The sequence below is a fragment of the Archocentrus centrarchus genome, unplaced genomic scaffold (genome assembly GCF_007364275.1).
Source record: "Archocentrus centrarchus isolate MPI-CPG fArcCen1 unplaced genomic scaffold, fArcCen1 scaffold_120_ctg1, whole genome shotgun sequence".
NCBI lineage: Eukaryota > Metazoa > Chordata > Actinopteri > Cichliformes > Cichlidae > Archocentrus > Archocentrus centrarchus.
This window is the reverse complement of record NW_022060166.1, coordinates 22249-41011: the sequence shown is the minus strand read 5'-3', so window position 1 is coordinate 41011 and position 18763 is coordinate 22249. Positions and strand designations below refer to the sequence as shown.

At 39.6% G+C, this 18763-nt stretch overlaps 1 protein-coding gene and 1 pseudogene across 1 annotated transcript; both read right to left on the bottom strand.

Annotated features, from left to right (window-relative positions):
- Positions 1-177: 177 nt before the first annotated feature.
- Positions 178-10491, bottom strand: LOC115775407 (complement factor H-like). The gene is made up of 10 exons (XM_030722945.1): positions 10383-10491; positions 9703-9882; positions 8030-8209; positions 7767-7949; positions 7435-7533; positions 6579-6620; positions 6332-6493; positions 6069-6239; positions 533-558; positions 178-370 (listed from the first exon to the last, which is right to left on the bottom strand). The coding sequence occupies exons 1-10, from the start codon at positions 10435-10437 to the stop codon at positions 359-361; spliced, it is 1110 nt and encodes a 369-aa protein (XP_030578805.1). The 5' UTR covers positions 10438-10491; the 3' UTR covers positions 178-358.
- Positions 10492-15286: 4795 nt separating this feature from the next.
- Positions 15287-18501, bottom strand: LOC115775408 (complement factor H-like; annotated as a pseudogene).
- Positions 18502-18763: the final 262 nt, after the last annotated feature.

The following is an 18763-nucleotide window of genomic DNA, read 5'->3' as shown; positions in this document are numbered from 1 at the left end:
ACTGTTGATGTATATTGTTTATATTATTCACTTTTGTATGTGTGCATATGTGCTTGCCTGTATGTATATATATATTTTTTATATTATTGTTACTTTCTGTTTATAGAACACAGGGACCTGAGGACAGGACAACTAGGTTTAAATCAGATACAAACAACAACAAAAAGCAGGAAGATGTTTTAATGGTAAAATTTCAGACTTTATTCAGGTCAGTGGTGTTTTTCTTTCACATTTAAACATTTTCTCTGACAGTATTTGAAGATCCAAATGAAACACAGACACTGGGTGACCGTATGGTCATAACTCAGTTGTCTCCTTCAAAAGCTCCAAGCTGGTGAGCAAATCCACAGCTACAGCTTTAGTCGCAGCTCTGGTTGGAAAAAAAAATTTGTTTTATGAATAAGTATAATACATATAATAGAAAAATTTAGTAAAGTACAAGAAATCAAGTGATCCTTCATTTGAAGCACTTCCAAATGAAAGGTGAGTGCAACAGAAACACACAGCATTTCTTTTAAAGAGGAACACTCACCAATGCATGCTCCAACTTGTTACAACCTGTAAACAGTCATGCAGAAGCACAGTGTGAATACTTCATTTACTTGACATTCAGAGATGAGGTGTGTACAATTTTCTATATGTCTCCAAGTTTCTGACAGTTTAATATTTTGTTGAATTGAATTTACTGGTATTTAAATCACTGCATGATGCAGAAGTTTCTACAGAAGTGGATACATGTGTTTAAATGGGCCGAGGTGCTTTCACATGGCACAAGGTAACCAAAATATTCATTAAAGGTGATCACACACCGCAAACTGTGTTTAAAGGTGTTCTGCATGTGTTAAATAAACAAACAGGTAAATAAAAAGGTCTATAAGATCTATTGTGATTCCACAGGGAACTAAAGCCTGTTTCCATTAGGACCTACTCAGCGCGGCTCAACTCGGCATTTCCATTAGGTGCTGGTACCAGGTACATTTTTAGTACCCACTCAGCCTACTCATTCTACTTAGCAACATGGAGCTGTGACCTACACACACCCTACCTTCCTTAGACACAGACGTACATGTTTTGGATAAGATAAACATATTCATCCCTGAGAACAGGAAGGCCATAAATAAGATAAACATATTTCCCAAAGGCCGTGAAGTTAGTCTGGTGACCACTGGTCTCCATTCGGTCTTTCTAATTTATTTATTTAATTGTCTATTACTTGCTTTAGCCACTATTTAGTTATTTTAATTCAGTCACTATTTTGATCCTTTTAATTTGACTACTGATTAAATATTATTTGATTCAAGTATTAATTGATCATTTAATCAACTACTATTTAGAGCTTTGAGTCAACTGCTAATTAATCATTTATTTCAATTATTATCAATTCAATCGTCTGATTTATTCACCATTTATTTAATTATTCAATTGATTAATTTTTGGATTTTTACCCGAAAACATTATACTTTTGTTCATAAAGTAAAAAGAGTGAAAATAAGACCCAACAGTTCCAAGTGGGTAGCACGGTGGCAAGGTGGTTAGCACTGCTGCCGATTCCACCTTGTCCCAGACCTCTAGCTGTGTGGAGTTTGCATGTTCTCCCCAACACGCAATTACTGGGGTTAGGTTAACTGGTCACTCTAAATTGCCCGTAGGTGTGAATGGCTGGCTCTGTGTTGGCCCTGCGACAGGCTGACGACCTGTAAAAGTGTACCCTGCCTGCAGTGTGTCAGCTGGGAAAGGCTCCAAGCTGCCCCCTCCCCCGACCCTGAAAAAGGTTAAGTGGAAGAAAATGGATGGACAGTTCTAAGCAATCCAAAAATGTGACATTGAAAAACAACACTGGCCAGGGAGTGTTGTCACTAGCGGAGTCAAGAACCTGGAGGCATGCAAACCAACACCGTGGTTGAATGAGGAGGTGCTTGGTGGGAGATGAGACAAGAAATGAGAAAGTTTATCATGAGGTCACCGAGCTAATTGCTGCTCATGGGTACCATCGCACAACACAGCAGTTTTGGGTCGCATACAAATTATGTCACAAGACTTCTGCCCCCGTTGCTATATCGACTCCACCCACACTTAGGTGGTCCTCAGTTGTAATGGAAACAAAACAAAACCATGGCGAGTTGTGCCGAGTCGACCCATGCTGAGTAGGTACTAATGAAAATGTAACATAAATAAGTTGCCTCATGGAAAAATGTAGGAGCACAATGTGAGGATAGAAGGGAGCTCAATGGATGAGATCAGGCTCTGGTCTACTTTACTTTTTTATTATTAAGAGTATAACAGCACACCTGAATCCCTGGTAACAGTCAGGTTGCTCTGTGGGAAATGTTGTTTGTAGGTTTTGACAAGGAAAAAGAATGTGTGAGAGCTCTGAGCTCAGAAGGAAAAGGGGCAAAAATAAAAAAAGTCCATCACTGTGTCACATTTCCCACATGATGATCAGGCCAGTGTGGATTTAAAGGAAACTCAAGACAAGTGCAGAGCTGACTTGGAAATGAATGCTCATTGTATCCTTTCCCACTAAATTAAAAAATCCAGGTGCTGCAGGATTTGTGTGTGTGTGTGTGTGTGTGTGTGTGTGTGTGTGTGTGTGTGTGTGTGTGTGTGTGTGTGTGTGTGTGTGTGTGTGTGTGTGTGTGTGTGTCTGAGGAACTTCAGTTTTAAAGTTGTAAAATCTTGGTTGAATTTGACAACATTGAGATACTGTGAAGGAGCTCTGAGCCGCATCCTTCACTTGATAGGTGATGAATCATTTTATATCTTTGATATTGCCTGAAGATTTTGATATCTCAAAGATTTGGTTAAACCATATACTAGTGAATGATGTGAGCACTGATTTGATATATTTAAATGTATTTAAGGTGTTGATGGTTTTAAAGTAATTAGTTATGGCAGTTATTAACCCTTGTTTCTTCCGAGGTCCATTTCTGATTGCTGGGGGGGTGGTGTTTTCATGAAGCCCGCACATGAGGACTTCCATTCTTAATCAATGGATTGGACTGAACCATGGAATATGGAAGGCAGGGAAGGGGGTTATTTTGCCATGGGGATTTTGTTAAAATGCTTTCTATTATTATTTAGATTTGCGCTAGTTTTGGTAGGATGCTCATGTTATTCATTTTAGGGTTTAAGACAGGTATCTTATGAGATATTGTGTACATAATTGTAAATATCTTTGGGAATGACTCCCCTGTAGTTATAAGGAAGGTAACCTATAAATAGAGGGGGTTTTTGGTTTTTTTTTTTAACTGGAGCCATGGGGTGGCCATCTTGACAAGGGTTGTGTTCAGCAAAAACCCCACATGTGGTGTCAGGAGTGGGATTGAGATGCTTCCATTTTGAGCGTGTGGAGATCATCAGGAGGGTGAAGTATGGGACCTAAACAGGTGCCTAAGCCCCAAAAAGGAGGGGAGGTTCCAGAAGGGAATTTAGAAGAGACAGCTACAGGGGGGGCACCTGTGATTGTGCATCTTAGGGATGAGTTGCAGTCATCATCAGATTTAAATACTTTAACTGCTTTGTTGAAGCAGTGTCTGCAATCTCAGATAGAGTTAAGTGATAAGTGGGACCAAGAAGCTATCAAGCAAGAGAGGAGATGGCGACAGATGCAAGTTCAAGTTAATAATCTCAAGGATGAGGTGGAACAGTGAGGCGAGCCCCAGCCCCATTTAGAACCCCCTCCACAGTCCGCTGTTACATCAGTTCTACAACCTCAGGACCAGTCTGTGCCAGTAAGTAGGGGTTGGGCTCATGCCACTGTGCCCAGGCTAGAAGAGGGGGATGACATTGAACAGTATTTAACTACTTTTGAACGTCTGGCAGTTGCTTATCAATGGCCAGAGGAGGACTGGATAGTGAGACTGGTGCCTCATCTCACTGGGAAGGCACGGGCAGCTTATGTGGCCATGGCGGCAGATGATACTGGCGATTACAAAAAAGTTAAGGAAGCCATTCTAATTAAATATGAAATTAATGAAGAAATATTTAGACAACGATTCCGGGATCCTGATATACGGCCAAATGAGACACCAAGGGAGTTTTATAATCGACTTAAAGATCTTTACCAAAAATGGATACAACCTGAGAAGAAGACTAAAAACAGGTTGGTGAAATTCTTATACTGGAGCAGTTCTATTGCTCCCTTTCTCCGGAACTGCGTGTCTGGGTCAAGGAACATGACCCAGAATCTGCACAAAAGGCAGCCCAGCTGGTGGAGACATTTTTGGCAGCCCGGCGAGGAGCTAAAACCTTCAGATATGAAGTGCAGCAAAAGTCAGCACCTTCAAGGGGTAAGCCAATGGGGAGTGGGGGCGGTGGTTCTGGTTTGGAGGTAGGGTCAGGTAAAACCAATGACAAGAGTTTTGTGGCTAGTAAGGCCAAGTCTGTAGCAAAACCAGTCTGTTATTACTGTGGTCAGGAGGGACACATCAAGCCAGAGTGCCCAGCTAGGAAGGCCAAGGCAGCCTATTTTTGTACAGTACCATGACAAGGACCTAGTAAATATTGTTTAGGTAAACAACAGGTGGTCACAGTCAAGGTGAATGAGAGGCCAGCCCAGGCATTGCTGGATACTGGTAGTGTCCAAACTTTGGTGCACCCATCTTTGCTTACAGGCAATTGTAAGTTGGAGGAGCAAGGTCTAAATGTTTCTTGTGTTCATGGGGATCACCATTTATATCCTACTGCAGTAGTATATATTAAAGTGGCAGACCAGACCTATTTGCTGTCGGTAGGAGTGGTTAACACTTTAGCTCACCAAGTTATCCTAGGTCAGGATATCCCCATTCTTCAAGAGTTGGTGCAGTCTTGTAAACCAGTGAATGTGGTAACTCGATCCCAAACACAATCACAGTCCCAGATATTGAGAGAAGTGGGGGAGCAGGGTTCAGCAACGTCAGACAAGTGGGTTGAGGATCAGGGCTTAATGGCCCCTTTATCAGCTAAAGTTCAAGTCAAAAGCCAGAGTCAACGGCAGGGTATTCAAGACATAGCTGAGGAGAAGCTAAACTGTCTGTCAGAGTTGCCCTATTTCAGTGACATTTCTTTGGGAAATGTAGTCAAAGAGAGGAAAAGTAAAAGGCAGAGGAGGCAGGAGAAAATGTCAGGTACTATCTGCCGTATGTCAGAAATCCAGCCAGACCAGGGAGAATGTGACACCAACTCGTCCGTTAGTTTTCGACAGGAGCAGGTACAGGACGAGTCTTTGCAGGAGGCTTTTGAGCAGGCAGTTTCGGCACACCCAGGCCAGGTAATTGAGGAGGGGTATATTGTGTGGGAAAATGTGCTTTATCATAAAAATGCTAAAGAAAGTGAGGAGAGGTTGGTGGTTCCTAAATCCCACAGAGAAGAGGTGTTAAAATTGGGCCACAGTATTCCCTGGGCAGGACATTTAGGGTTTCAGAAAACCTATGATCGTATTTCCAGCAGATTCTACTGGCCGGGTCTGCATACAGAGGTACAGATGTATTGTCAGTCTTGCCCCGAATGCCAGCTTTCAGGGGATAAAAATATTCCAAAATTTCCTTTGCAGCCATTGCCAATCATTGATGTTCCCTTTAGCGGGATTGCAATGGACGCGGTGGGCCCCTTGGAGAGGACGCAGGCAGGAAATAGGTATATTCTGGTCATGTGCGATTATTGTACAAGGTACCCTGAGGCTTTTCCACTTAGGGATGTTACTGCTAGGCAGATAGCGTATGCCTTATTGCAGCTGTTCTCTAGGGTGGGCATTCCATCAGAAATCCTTACAGACCAGGGTACCAATTTTCTATTAAACACCCTTAAGCAGGTATATAGATTATTAGATTATTATTATTACCACCCCCAGACTGATGGCCTGGTGGAGAGATATAATCGGACTCTCAAATACACTGATACACTGAGTGCTCACATCTTTTAAAAAGTAGCAGTTATTGAAATAATTCATCTTTAATAGTGCAATCATCAAAACAACTTCAAACTGTTCAGTTGTATCTAGTTTTCAAAAGTTTTCTTTCTTTTAGGGAATCCCAGCTTGTTAACATGTTGGATGACATATTCACACAGAATGAGTTTAAAGTAATACTTACATTCAGTCGCCTCCACTCTTCCATTGAAGCACCGAACTGTAGAATAATGGTTAAATGACCAGCTATGTGGTTTCACACATTCCACTCTCTTTTCCTCACCAACTGGTATGTATACAGTTCCTACAGATATGTACTGAGGATTGTCATCAGTGTTCACAGCACAGAAGGCAGCTGGACAAAAGAAACAACAATAAAATTAAAATTTATCCCCAATTCTTTCAGAGATGGATACAATAAAAATATCAATGCTGAAGTGTTTATACCTCTGCAGACGGGTAAGTCTGACCACATGCCACTCCTGATACACTTCACTGTAGCTGGACCCACTAGTTTGTATAAATGTTGGCACTCGTATTTCAAAGAGAATCTCGTAGTTTCCGTAATAACACCATTAGGAATAACAGGGAATTGTCCACAATTGTCAACTGAAATGAAAACACAAATGTTTCTGTGGCTGAGGCGATCCACCGAACAGCATCAATCAATTCAAGGATAAATTAATGTATTTACTTGCTATGAAACGAAGGGACGTCTCTGTCTGTTCTGAGGAGTCTGAAAGATACAAACTAGTTATTTTGCTTTGGGATATTTGATATTTGTCACAGTACGTGAGTGGACTGTGTGGCTTGTGTGAAGATTAGGATGCAGATGCAGGACTCAGGAGATGGCAGGTATGAATGAAAATAAGTGAGCTTTTATTGAGGCAGAACATAAGTGGCAAATGAACCAAGTTAAAAGAACAAACTAACAAATGAACCTAAACTGAGAGCTAAACTAGAAACACTACAGATACACAGAGCCGGGGAGCAGAACATAGCCATAGAGACAACAATGATCCAACAAGGAGAAGGCTGAGACCACAAATACACAGAGGGATTATTAGAGACCAGGCAATAGGTGAGGGGCACAGGTGAAACTAATTACACAGACGAGACAAAGAAGTGAAACTGAACACAAAGCACCAGGGACAAGAGGCTGTCAAAATAAAACAGGAAACAACTAGACAAAGACAGAAACACATCAGACCAGAGACATGACAGAGAGACAGGACAGCCACTAGAACACAGACACACAGGGGAGACAGGAACAACGGGAACTAGGAATCAATGTGTAAATAGCAATAACTAATAAAGAGAGGAACTAAGATGAATAAACAAACCCAAAACGAACTGGGAACATAACGGAGAACTCGGTGAAAACAGAACCTACACAAAACGGAACACAGCCCGGGGCACACGGCTCAGGACCATGAGAATATTTGATTATTTTCTCTCTGTTTCTTTGTTTTTTTTTTGTTGTTGTTAACGCGGATATCATGCTAGAAGATATTTAACACCCAATGAGACAAAATATAAACAAAGCCTACCGGTATGCCCTGGTTGTGTTCCACTGCCAGCAGGTGTCGTGTGTGACACTTCTGTTCCTGTCACTGTGGATCCACCATGTCCAGCACCCCGTAGGGTTTCTGAAAATACATCACATATACTGCATACACTATATATTCAAATGCTTATTTATTGATTTTCTTTCACTAATCATTCTTATTCATTCATACACTGATAGATTTGCTTTCTGGTTTATGTGCCATAAAAATATTCTTTCAAGTGTCATGTGATCAGTTGTTGTTAAAATGATTGATTATTGCCAATTGATAAAAAATGAATTCATCAGTGAATATCTTTGCAAACTGTCACTTACTGCATGTTGGGCCTGTTGTCCACAGTCCAGCTTCACAGATGATGGTATTTTGCCCCACGTTAGTGTAAGCATCTTCACAGTGATACTGCACTTGTGAACCTGCAGCAAACACCTCCTGGTATCCCTGATTAATGATGACTGCATGGGGGATTTTAGGAGGCGCACTGCACGCACTGATACTTTCTGTTAAACAAAGTAAATCATGAATAAAAACAGAAAAATGTGCTCATTGACTCACTGGAGTCAAACATTAACAGACTTACTCTCACAGACTGGTACAGGGGACCAGTTTCCATTTTCACAGGTAATGGTGGTGTTCTGGTTTTTGTGCTCAAATCCTGCTTCACATGTTATCCTTAATGTACTTCCATCCTCATACCAGCTGTTCAAGTTTTCAGGGTACTTTGCATTGCTAATAGTTGGTGGAAGGCAGGAGCTTTCACCTGAGGAAGAAAAAAACAGAGTCACCATCATAATTTTTAACAGAACAGGATCTTTCTTAAATGTGTTCAGGACCGGGGTGTAATCTAATCAAATTTATCACTGACCCCAGCCTCGAACCCCCACCCTAACCCTATGTGTCTGTGACAAGCAAAAAGCTGGGGGGTGGGGTGGGGTGTTGTTGTTGTGTTGTTTTTTTGAGCAAATGTGCACGTAAAAGGTTTTTGACACTTTTTTGTTGTTGTCTTCTGATTGGCCTTGACCTCTGAGGTCAAGAATATTTAACTTTAAAACTTCCTAAATGTGAACAGCAGCACGTTTGCCTGCATTAAAAACTGTACAGTTAACTCAGAGAAAAGTGTTTCCGTCACAAAGCAGAAGACTGGAGAGAAATACCTGTGAAAATAATGAACAAACCCCCAAATAACAACAACAACCCTTTATTTTTCCTCACAGGTTTTCTAAAACCTTGGGTTACACCTCCTTCTTCAAAATGACCATAATATTATTTTACATATTGACCTTATAGAGCTAAAATTAAGCTTCACCTTCCTGGAATGAGATTTTATTTTTTATTTATTTGCTGAAATACCGTATTTTCCGGAGTATAAGTCGCACTTTTTTTCATAGTTTGGCTGGGGGTGCGACCTATACTCCGGAGCGACGTATATGTGACATTTATAACACATGAACCAAAATACGTCAGCCACTTGACATCTCCGTGAACTGCAGCTTTAAGGCAGTCTTGCGTAACCTGTGGGCGCAGTGGATGATGGATGGAGAGCACAGCTTAACGGCAACTGGGAGAATGCGCCACCCAACTTTCCTGGAAGTCATTGGATGGATCAAGAAAACATGGGCTTCAGTGACAAACCATCCTGTTGGGATTCAGAAAGGCTGGAATAATTGGAACTGCAGCTGACGACGAGTCTGACTAACACGACACAGAAGAGGAAGCGGCGCTTCGTCTACGGAGTGTACGGAATTGTTTAGAAGTGACACCGAGGATGAAGAATTCAATGGATTGATGGTTTGGTTAACTTGTTAGTATGTTCTTTATGCTATGGTTATCTGAATAACTTAATGTTACATTAACATACCGAACACGTGTTCGTTGTGCGTCATGTAGCTGAATGTGCTACGTTAGCATAACGTAGGCGTAACCGTGTTCGTCCTGTTCTTTAATCCATTATTATTTTAAATTGCCGTTCAAGATGGAATTTCTGCTCTGGGTCTCGGATTCTATCACCCCCCTTCCCCCCCTTCCCCCCCCCAAAAAAGTGCGACTTATAGTCCAGTGCGACCTATATATGATTTTTTCTTCTTTATTATGCATTTTTTGGCTGGTGCGACCTATACTCCGGAGCGACGTATAGTCCGAAAAATACGGTAATCTGATTTCATCATTCTTTTTATTGAACCAGTCTATATTTAACTTATCTGTTCTATTTTACATCCACCTTTCCCAGTACAGATGTATTCATGTAACACTGACCTATGCACTGTGGTTCATGATACCATGTCCCATGTTGACATGTACTGGTTGCCCACCACATCTCCACTGCAGGTTTATATCCATTATCACAGGCATACGTGATCGTGGCTCCATTAGAATAAGTCTCTTGCTGTGGGAGACAATAACCATGAGGCAGCCTGGGAGCATCACAGCCCTGTGCTGAAAGACAATTTTGAAAAACATACAAATGACAGATTTGACAGATTCAGGAGATCATTTGAGTCATCAGATGTTTTAATGCTTCACTTGGGGGACTTTAAACAGTAACCTGGACATACAATCGCCATTACATATATTTGATACCTTGTAAATCAGACACTTTATTACTGTATATTATTACACTTGCATTTTTACATATCCATCTCTGCACTGATAGACATCCATTTGTACACTGCACTGTTTTGTTTGTTTTTGTTTTCAGACAACTGAGCCCTTGTACAGCTTAGTATGGTTTGTATTGTTAGTATAGTATAATTTCTATAGCTACCTCCATTATTTGGGTTCTACCCTATTATTTGTATTCATTGTGCTTCTAAAGCAGCTGGATTCTCTAATTTCTTTCAGGATCAATAAAGTCTATCTAGCTATCTCTATCTATCAAATACACACTAGTTATATATTTAACAATTCAAATTGTGATAAAAATGTAATGTTCTTACCTTGAAGCACTCCAGGAAACAAAATGAGGACAAAACCAAGAGACCGCAGACACATTTTGCAGGAATGAAACGTTCTCAAAGAAGAGTAAACAGCCCGGTTCTGCTGAAACAGTTAATAATTACTGGTCAGACCTCAGAAGTTGGGAAACAGTAAACATTACGCTGAATAATGTATTTGGCAGTTGCTAAACACAATTCACATTGTAGACATTGCAAATGGACACGTAAACATTTCACTCCAAAAACAAAAACAAAAAAACAAAAAAAAAGAAAAGAAGCCCAAAATGCTGACTTTAAATAATTTGATTACATCCAAATTTTCCATGTAATTTTGTTACAAAAGTACAATGTAAAATGTTACATTTAGTGGAATTTTATCAAATGAAATTTACTTGATTAGTTGATTCAGTTTGTATAGCTGTTGTCTCATTTGCTGTGAATTTTAATATTTTCTCACAGTGAACTGCTCATGTGGAAATGCCTGTATTTATTTCTTTGCTTCTGAATTTGTCATAGAACGGTTTGTACAGACCAGATTTTATACTTAATTCCCAGACTGCTGTAATCAGAGGGTCAGAACTGGGAAACATCAAACAGTCACAGCACAGACCTCCTAAAACCAATAACACAAAACAAACAAAAAGTATGTTGAGTGTGTTCAATATTACTGCCATTGTGATATTTATCTTGTGGTCATATTCAGCACCTATTTTCATTGATCCTCACACCCTCTGCATATTTGTCAGAGAGATGTGTGCAGGAGAATGAGGGAAAATTAAGGAAAAGAACAGCTGCAATAAACCAAACGAACAATAGAGGAATTCCAGATGAGTTTTAGGTTCCTACTGTTGCAGCTCAGTGCTGCACTGCCATGGGAACTTGAATAGGACTGACCAACCATTGAAGTTGTCTGTAACAGCTGTGCTTCTTCTACTGCCAAAAAGTGCTTTGACAAACCTGGCTGCACAAACGCTGCTCATAAAACAATCAGAGCTTCTTCCACTGCTTCTCTGTGGGTTAGACTTTAAGTTATTAAAGTAAGCAGTTTGAAACTGCAACCTGGGAGACAAACTGTGGATGGACTCTGACACATGAGTAACTAGAGCAAACAAACATGCTTGTTGTACACTAGCTTAAGAGAAAGTGCATAATAGTGTAATGCTGAATGGAAGGTTTTGCTGGCGATCTACTCTAAATGCTCTAATTTGTAACACAACCACATCATTTCACCAACACAAGCGCAAACTGGCACATCAAAGATGAGCAGACCTGACGAGGGATCGAGCAAAATGTTAAACTGAATGATGTGATGTAATGTAATGATACTGTTTTGAATTTCATTGTGAAGTTTGGTAAAATGTGTTTTTATTTCATGAGCATTAAAATAGTTAGATACCAGACATACCAGCCTTCAAGGAGCCAAAGTAGGGGCAAAATAAAGATATGTGATGATGATAAGTGCATTATGGATAACAAGTAATGTGTAAGCTAGAACGCTGAAGTTATGGGATTTGGTTTCCCTGCCACAATCTGGACATCAACCTGTGAAAGGGATCATCTACTCATCTTCATTGTCCTTCCATGGTCTCAGCAGATTGAGGGAGCCTTGTTGCACTCTGTTTAGGAGACGCTTCATCAAGAGGGCATTATTCTTTCTCTCTTTATGAGACACATCAAGGTCATTTTTAATTTGATGGACAGCCTCATCTTGAAGAATCTGTCTCGAGTTGTTGCATTGGCTATGAGACCCCAGTATATCTGGATCCTTGGGTAATTCAGTCATGCCGTGAACACAGATATGCTGAAGAATGTTTTCAGTTTTCAGGCTGATGAAGGAGAAATGAAGGAGTGAGATAAACACCTCCCTTTTGGCTTGTGTACCCTGACATTTTCTTCAAAAACCTGGTTACCTCTGGTTTTGGTGGCTGTGGGCAGCGTTGTCCTGTTTTCATGTTAAAAACTGTTTCAACCTAATTTCAATAGTGTTGAAATTGAATTGATAAAGAAAAGAGTGGAAGTGTTTAATGAACTTTCATCAAATATATTAATTAGACCTCTCTTACACAGAGCACAAAAAGGCTGCCTCAATATACTGAGGACAAAAATGCATTGCTAGGTCTGAGGAGGCTATGGCATCACGAAACTCAGTTGGCAGTATTATGCAAAATATGCAATATAACCTGTTTATCAGATTTAACTAACTGGTCATTAACTGAAGATAATGACTTTAACCCTGCACCTGTGCCACCCCATTAAATGGGGTGTCCCTGAAAACATCCAAATCACCAATGCCCGTTTTTGTTACTCTATGTTACAGACATTAACTTAATGCAGTTTTGTGATACAAACTATGATATATCCCATGATATTTACAGTTTGGACCATAGTTTTTGGACAATGTTTCTGTAGTTTTGTCTCTGAACACCACCACAACAGACTCTAATTCAAACAATCAATCATGTGATGCTGTGGCAGCCAAGGCAGAGGACCCCAATGCAGGACTCAGGAGGCTTTGATAGCTTGAACAAATCACACAACAGAGCTGGTTGGATGCCGGGAGCACCAAAACACTAGCTCACATAAAACTGGAGCCGGAGAGCACACAGCAGGAAGAACAAAAGATGACAAGGAAAACTAAGGCAATAAATACACAAGGGGTAATGAGATGACATGAAACAGCTGGGAAGGAAAACACAGGAAGAAAAACTAAACACACCACACAATAACCAAAGGCACACCAAAATAAAACAGGAAATAACTAGACAGAGTTGTGCTGATGTTGGAGACGTAAACTCACCACTTAGCTTGGATGCTCAAATTAATCAAAACAAAATGAAATCTACAAAGTAGTGTTAATTCAGAGAAGACACCACATGGGTCACTCAAACTCTTGACCTCTGACTCAGAATCAGAGGCATCACAGATTTACAATGCTGACTGGACCGCCACAAACACAGAGGTGATGTTTGTGGCGGTCCAGACACGAAAAAGACAAGTATAAGTGTAGAGGGCTAAAGCATTATTGTGTGGCCATCTGTTAATAACCATTTAGTAAAAAAATGAGTTGTCAGTCAATTGATTGTTTTACTATATACACTATAGATTTGTATTGATTAAGTAAGGATGCAGGTTTGATTCTTCATGTCCACATCAAGGCTAGATGTTAGATTGGCCACAGATTAAATGACCTCTTTCATTTTATTTTTATGGTATTTAGGAGATAATTTACCAGACAAATGAAAAGCTTCTGAACAGCTGATATACATGGTAAAGGAAGTGTTCTACAAATGTCACTGAAACATTTTATTCAGACCTCGGTCAGCCACACTGTATGGATTCAATGGACACATCATGTTATGAGTGCATGAAGAGTTCAGATCATTTATGGACAATCTGATGTTCAAAGAACAATCAGCTCCAGAATTGTTGTTCTGCAGTTTCTGGCTGAAGTATTTCAAACACTCATCCTGTCAGTGGGGTTCTCTGAATTGATTGCAGTGGTCCTGATTAAAAGACAAACACCAAAAAAAGTTAGTTATTCAAACTGCTGAGTAAAATAAACATTTCCCGCAATTTAATGTACCTCTTTGAAAGAAGTGCATTAAAAAAGTAAAAAAAACCCAAAACAAAACAAAATATAACAACTAGCACATCGTTTTCAATAGAAATGTATTTGTTTGAAAGTAAATCAAACAATAACACTTACAGAATGATAATGTTCATATATGGAACAACCTAAAAATAAGATCACGAATACAAGCGGCAGAAATGAGTTTCCTTTGAAGGGTGGCTGGCCTCTCCCTTAGAGATAAGGTGAGGAGTGCGGCCATCCGGGAGGGGCTCAGAGTAGAGCCGCTGCTCCTCCACATCGAAAGGAGCCAGTTGAGGTGGCTCGGGCATCTGATTAGGATGCCTCCGGTGGCCCCGTGGTAAACCCAGGACACACTGGGTAGATTATATCTCTCGGCTGGCCTGGGAACGCCTTGGGGGTCCCTCCGGATGAGCTGGAGGAGGTGTCTGAGGAGAGGGAAGCCTGGGCTTCTCTGCTTAGGCTCCTGCCCCCGCAACCAGGCCCCAGATAAGCGGAAGAGAATGGATGGATGGATGGATGAATGAATGTTTTTGAAGCTAGATAGCACTTTGTCACCAGCACAGAGTGCACAACTAACCTTGATATTGTCATCTTTAGCTGACAAACTCAAAATAGTGCCTGCATTTCCAGCTCTCCTCCCTCCACTGTTTACGTTGTGTCTCTGTGTGCTATTATTGTCGTCATGCTGAAAATGGGACTTAATTGTCGCATCAGCCAGATGTCACTCTCCGAGATGCAAGAAGAAAGCAAAAATATATCTTTTTACTAAGAAAAATGACAAAAATAGTAATGCAGTGACTTAGATAAATAACTTTAATCTGATTACTGGACTACAAATAGTAATGCGTTAGATTTACTTGTTACTGAAAAAAGTAGTCTGATTAGAGTAATGTATTACTAACATCACTGGTCATGAGCTGGTTTTGGACTTAGCCTGGATGCTCAAATTGATTAAAAAAAAAAAAAAAAATGAAATCTACAAAATATTGTTAATTCAGAGAAGAGCAGGAAAAACACCACCTTGGTCACTCAAACTCTTAGGAGCTAATTTACCAGACAAATGAAGTGCCTTCATTTATTTCACTACAGTCCCATCATGAAGTAGTAACCATATCAACAAACTCTTACTTCTCTGCTTGTGTCTTAAGTTTAATTCATATTTTAAATTATATTTTAATGTACATGATAAAAGAACTGTTCTACACAGATTTTAGATGAAATAATAAAAAAGTCACTGATGATGAAACATTTTATTCAGACCTCGGTCAGCCACACTGTATAGATTCAAAGGACACAGATGAATGTATCAAAAGTTCAAATCATATGTGGACAACCTGATGTTCAAAGAACAATCAGCTCGAAAATCGTTGTTCTGCAGTTTCTGGCTGAAGTATTTCAAAACGCTCATGCTGTCATTTGGGTTCTCTGAATTGACTGCACCATTTCTGATTAAAACACAAACACAAGAAAAACAACAAAGTTGATTATTTTCAAACTGCTGACTAAAATAAACATTTTCCATAAGTTAATGTACCTCTTTGAAAGAAGTGGATTTAAAAAGTTAAAAAAAAAAAAAAAAAGTTAAAAAAAACAAAAACAAAAAACAAGTACAGCTTTTTCAATAGAAATGCATTTGTTTCAAAAGTAAATCAAAGAATAACACTTACCAAAAGATCAACATCAGCGCTGGGACAACCTAAAAATAATCAGACAGAAACAACATCAGTAAATATTTTAGTAAACAGTTTTGTTTTTTTCCTTCACTGTTCATCTTGAAACTATCTGTGAATCAGATCCTGGAGAATTAATCTTCATAAATGTCAGCTGTTAAAGGAAAAACAAACTGAGAAAGTTCAAATGTAACAACATCACTTATATACTTACACCTGGCCAAAGTTATTCTTCTATTAGTGCACCGAACTTTGATGTAATAGTTTCTTGAATTACACTTAAAATAGCGTGTCTCTTCCTCCTGTATATATTCAGGTTGACCTGGTTTAACACCATAATGAGCATATTTAGCAGGATCCATCACACAGAACGCTTCTGGAAAAATCAAACAGAAACAAACAAACAAGAATAATTTTCAGAAAACATTTTTAATAAACTTTTGGAGTGACAATTGTCTCATTTATACCTTCACAGGTGGGCAGCTGAGACCAGCTGCCATTGCTGTAACAATTCACAGTCTCTGGACCAACTTGTCTGTAAAACCTGTTACATCTGTATGTCAGATATCTTGAACCTTTAAGTACAACTTCAGCATTTTGAATGACTGGGTGGTTTCCACACAACTGAACTGAGATAAAAAGAAAGAGGTGGGTGAAACTGTAACAGCATCTCAGTGGATCACAGCAGTCACAGCAACAACAACACAAGTAAGTGCAATAAAATGAACATCGTGCATTCAGATGTTTAGTTAGCCAAAGATCTGCCCTTCCTATTAAATGTACCCCAAACAATCAAAATGAGTCATTTTTGCAGTGATCAAGGAGCTTCATTCATTCATTAAAACTGGTTGCTACTTCCAGAGAAAAGGATGTGAATAGGGATACAGATACAGAGTAATAATTATCTCATCATATTTTTGAAAAGGTCAAAAGTTTAAACTGTAAATCAGGTTGTTTCCACTGCCAGCTGTACCTCCGTGATGTCCTGTTGTTTCTCTACTTGATGAGATGCCGGTAGCATGTATTTCATAGAGAAACTGGACTGCAAGATAAAAACACACTCAGACAAGTCAAGAAATGAAGTCTGGCATACAGCACATGCAGCAGTTCATATTTTGAACCTATTCGTTTAAGGCGTCCTTTTTTTTTTGCTTGTTTCCTACATTGTAGAACTAAACTGTAATTTCCCCATTGTGGGATCAATAAAATATAAATCAATTAAACAATGGGGAACAGTGGGAATCTTTCCTTTGGCATGATTCATTAAGATGTGATAGTTTGGATGGTTTGCAAGAGAAATGTAGAGCGGTGTTTGTCTGTCTACAAACACCGCAAATATTTAGGCAAATTACGGCTTTACTTATTACTTATAAGTAAAGCAAATTACTTATGACAAGATCTTGTCATAAGTAATTTGCCTAAAGCACCAAAACGTCAGAAATAAATGCATTGTTTCAGGTTAGTCGTTAGTTATCTTGCAACATTTGATCAACATGCACCAGGCAAAAAGTCAATGATAAGCGGGCTGAAAGTTCAACTGCTGTTCAAAACAACAATATTTCTGCTTCTACACATGTTGTGCTTGAATGCCTTGTGATGAAGATACATAGAAATCGGTTCCTTATTTACTTTTATGCAACTGTTTTTGGTCTTTTAAAGGTAAAAATAAATTAATTAATTAAAGAGTGTTTTTTACACGTCACCACTTACAGCATGTTGGGCCTTCTGTCCACAGTCCAGCTTCACAGATGATGGTATTTTGCCCTATTTTAATGTAAGCATCTTCACAGTGATACTGCACTTGTGAACCTGCAGCAAACACCTCCTGGTATCCCTGATTAATGATGACTGCATGGGGGATTTTAGGAGGCGCACTGCACGCACTGATACTTTCTGTTAAACAAAGTAAATCATGAATAAAAACAGAAAAATGTGCTCATCCACTCACCGGAGTCAAACATTAACAGACTTACTCTCACAGACTGGTACAGGGGACCAGTTTCCATTTCCACAGGTAGTGGTGGATTTCTGGTTTTTGTGCTCAAATCCTGCTTCACATGTTATCCTTCACGTAATTCCATCCTCATACCAGCCGTTTGAGTTTTCTGGGTACTTTGCATTGGGAATAGTTGGTGGAAGGCAGGAGCTTTCACCTGAGGAAGAAAAGACATACACATTTTCAGACTTTATGGAATCACTTGTCAGTATTATTAAATCTTTCTAAATATGAGCAGCAACATGCTGCATTAAACGCTGTGAATAGTTGAGAAAAATGTTTCCAATGAAGAGGGGAAGCAAAGATTAGAGGAAAAATCTACTGTAGGAGGCCTCACTGTTAGTTTTTCCTTGTGTGAGTCCCAGCTTCACCTTCCTGAGGTGAGATTCTATTTTATTTTTATTTGCTGAAATAATCAAACTTCATTTGTTGTTCTTTGTCTCTTTTTGGCTTATTTCTGATGTCTGAGATAACTGATTACATGATTTCAGTTTTTGAGCACATCCAGCATTCCCAGTAGAGAGGTTTTCATGTAACACTGATCTATACATTGTGGTTCGTGAGACCATGTCCCATGTTGACATGTACTGATTGCCCACCAGCCCTCCACTGCAGGTTTATACCCGTTATCACAGGCATACGTGATCGTGGTTCCATGAGAATAAGTCTGTTGTTTGGGGAGAAAGATACCATGAAGCAGTCTGGGAGCATCACAGCCCTGTGCTGAAACACCGTTAAAATAACGGTTTTAAGCATATTAGGCAAATATTTAAAAACTAAATGGTTTCTGTCTCTAACAAAAGTGAATTTTCTTACCTTGAAGCACTCCGGAAAACAAAATCCAAGAGACCTCAGACACATTTTGCAGGAATGAGACCACGTTCTCAAAGCAGAGTAAAGAGCCTGGCTCTGTTGAACAAGTCAAAAATTGTTGGCCTTTTGCCCAGAGAGCTAAGAGGTTAGGACACAGTAAACATTATGGTGGGTAACTCTGGCTCTTGTTAAACACAACAAAATTTGTTGTTTTGTTGAATTTCTCAGAAAATGTTTTTGACAAAATCTGTGAGTTTGTTTACTGTCCAGATTTCAAACTGCCTTCCTCTAATTAGATGCCACCATTGTG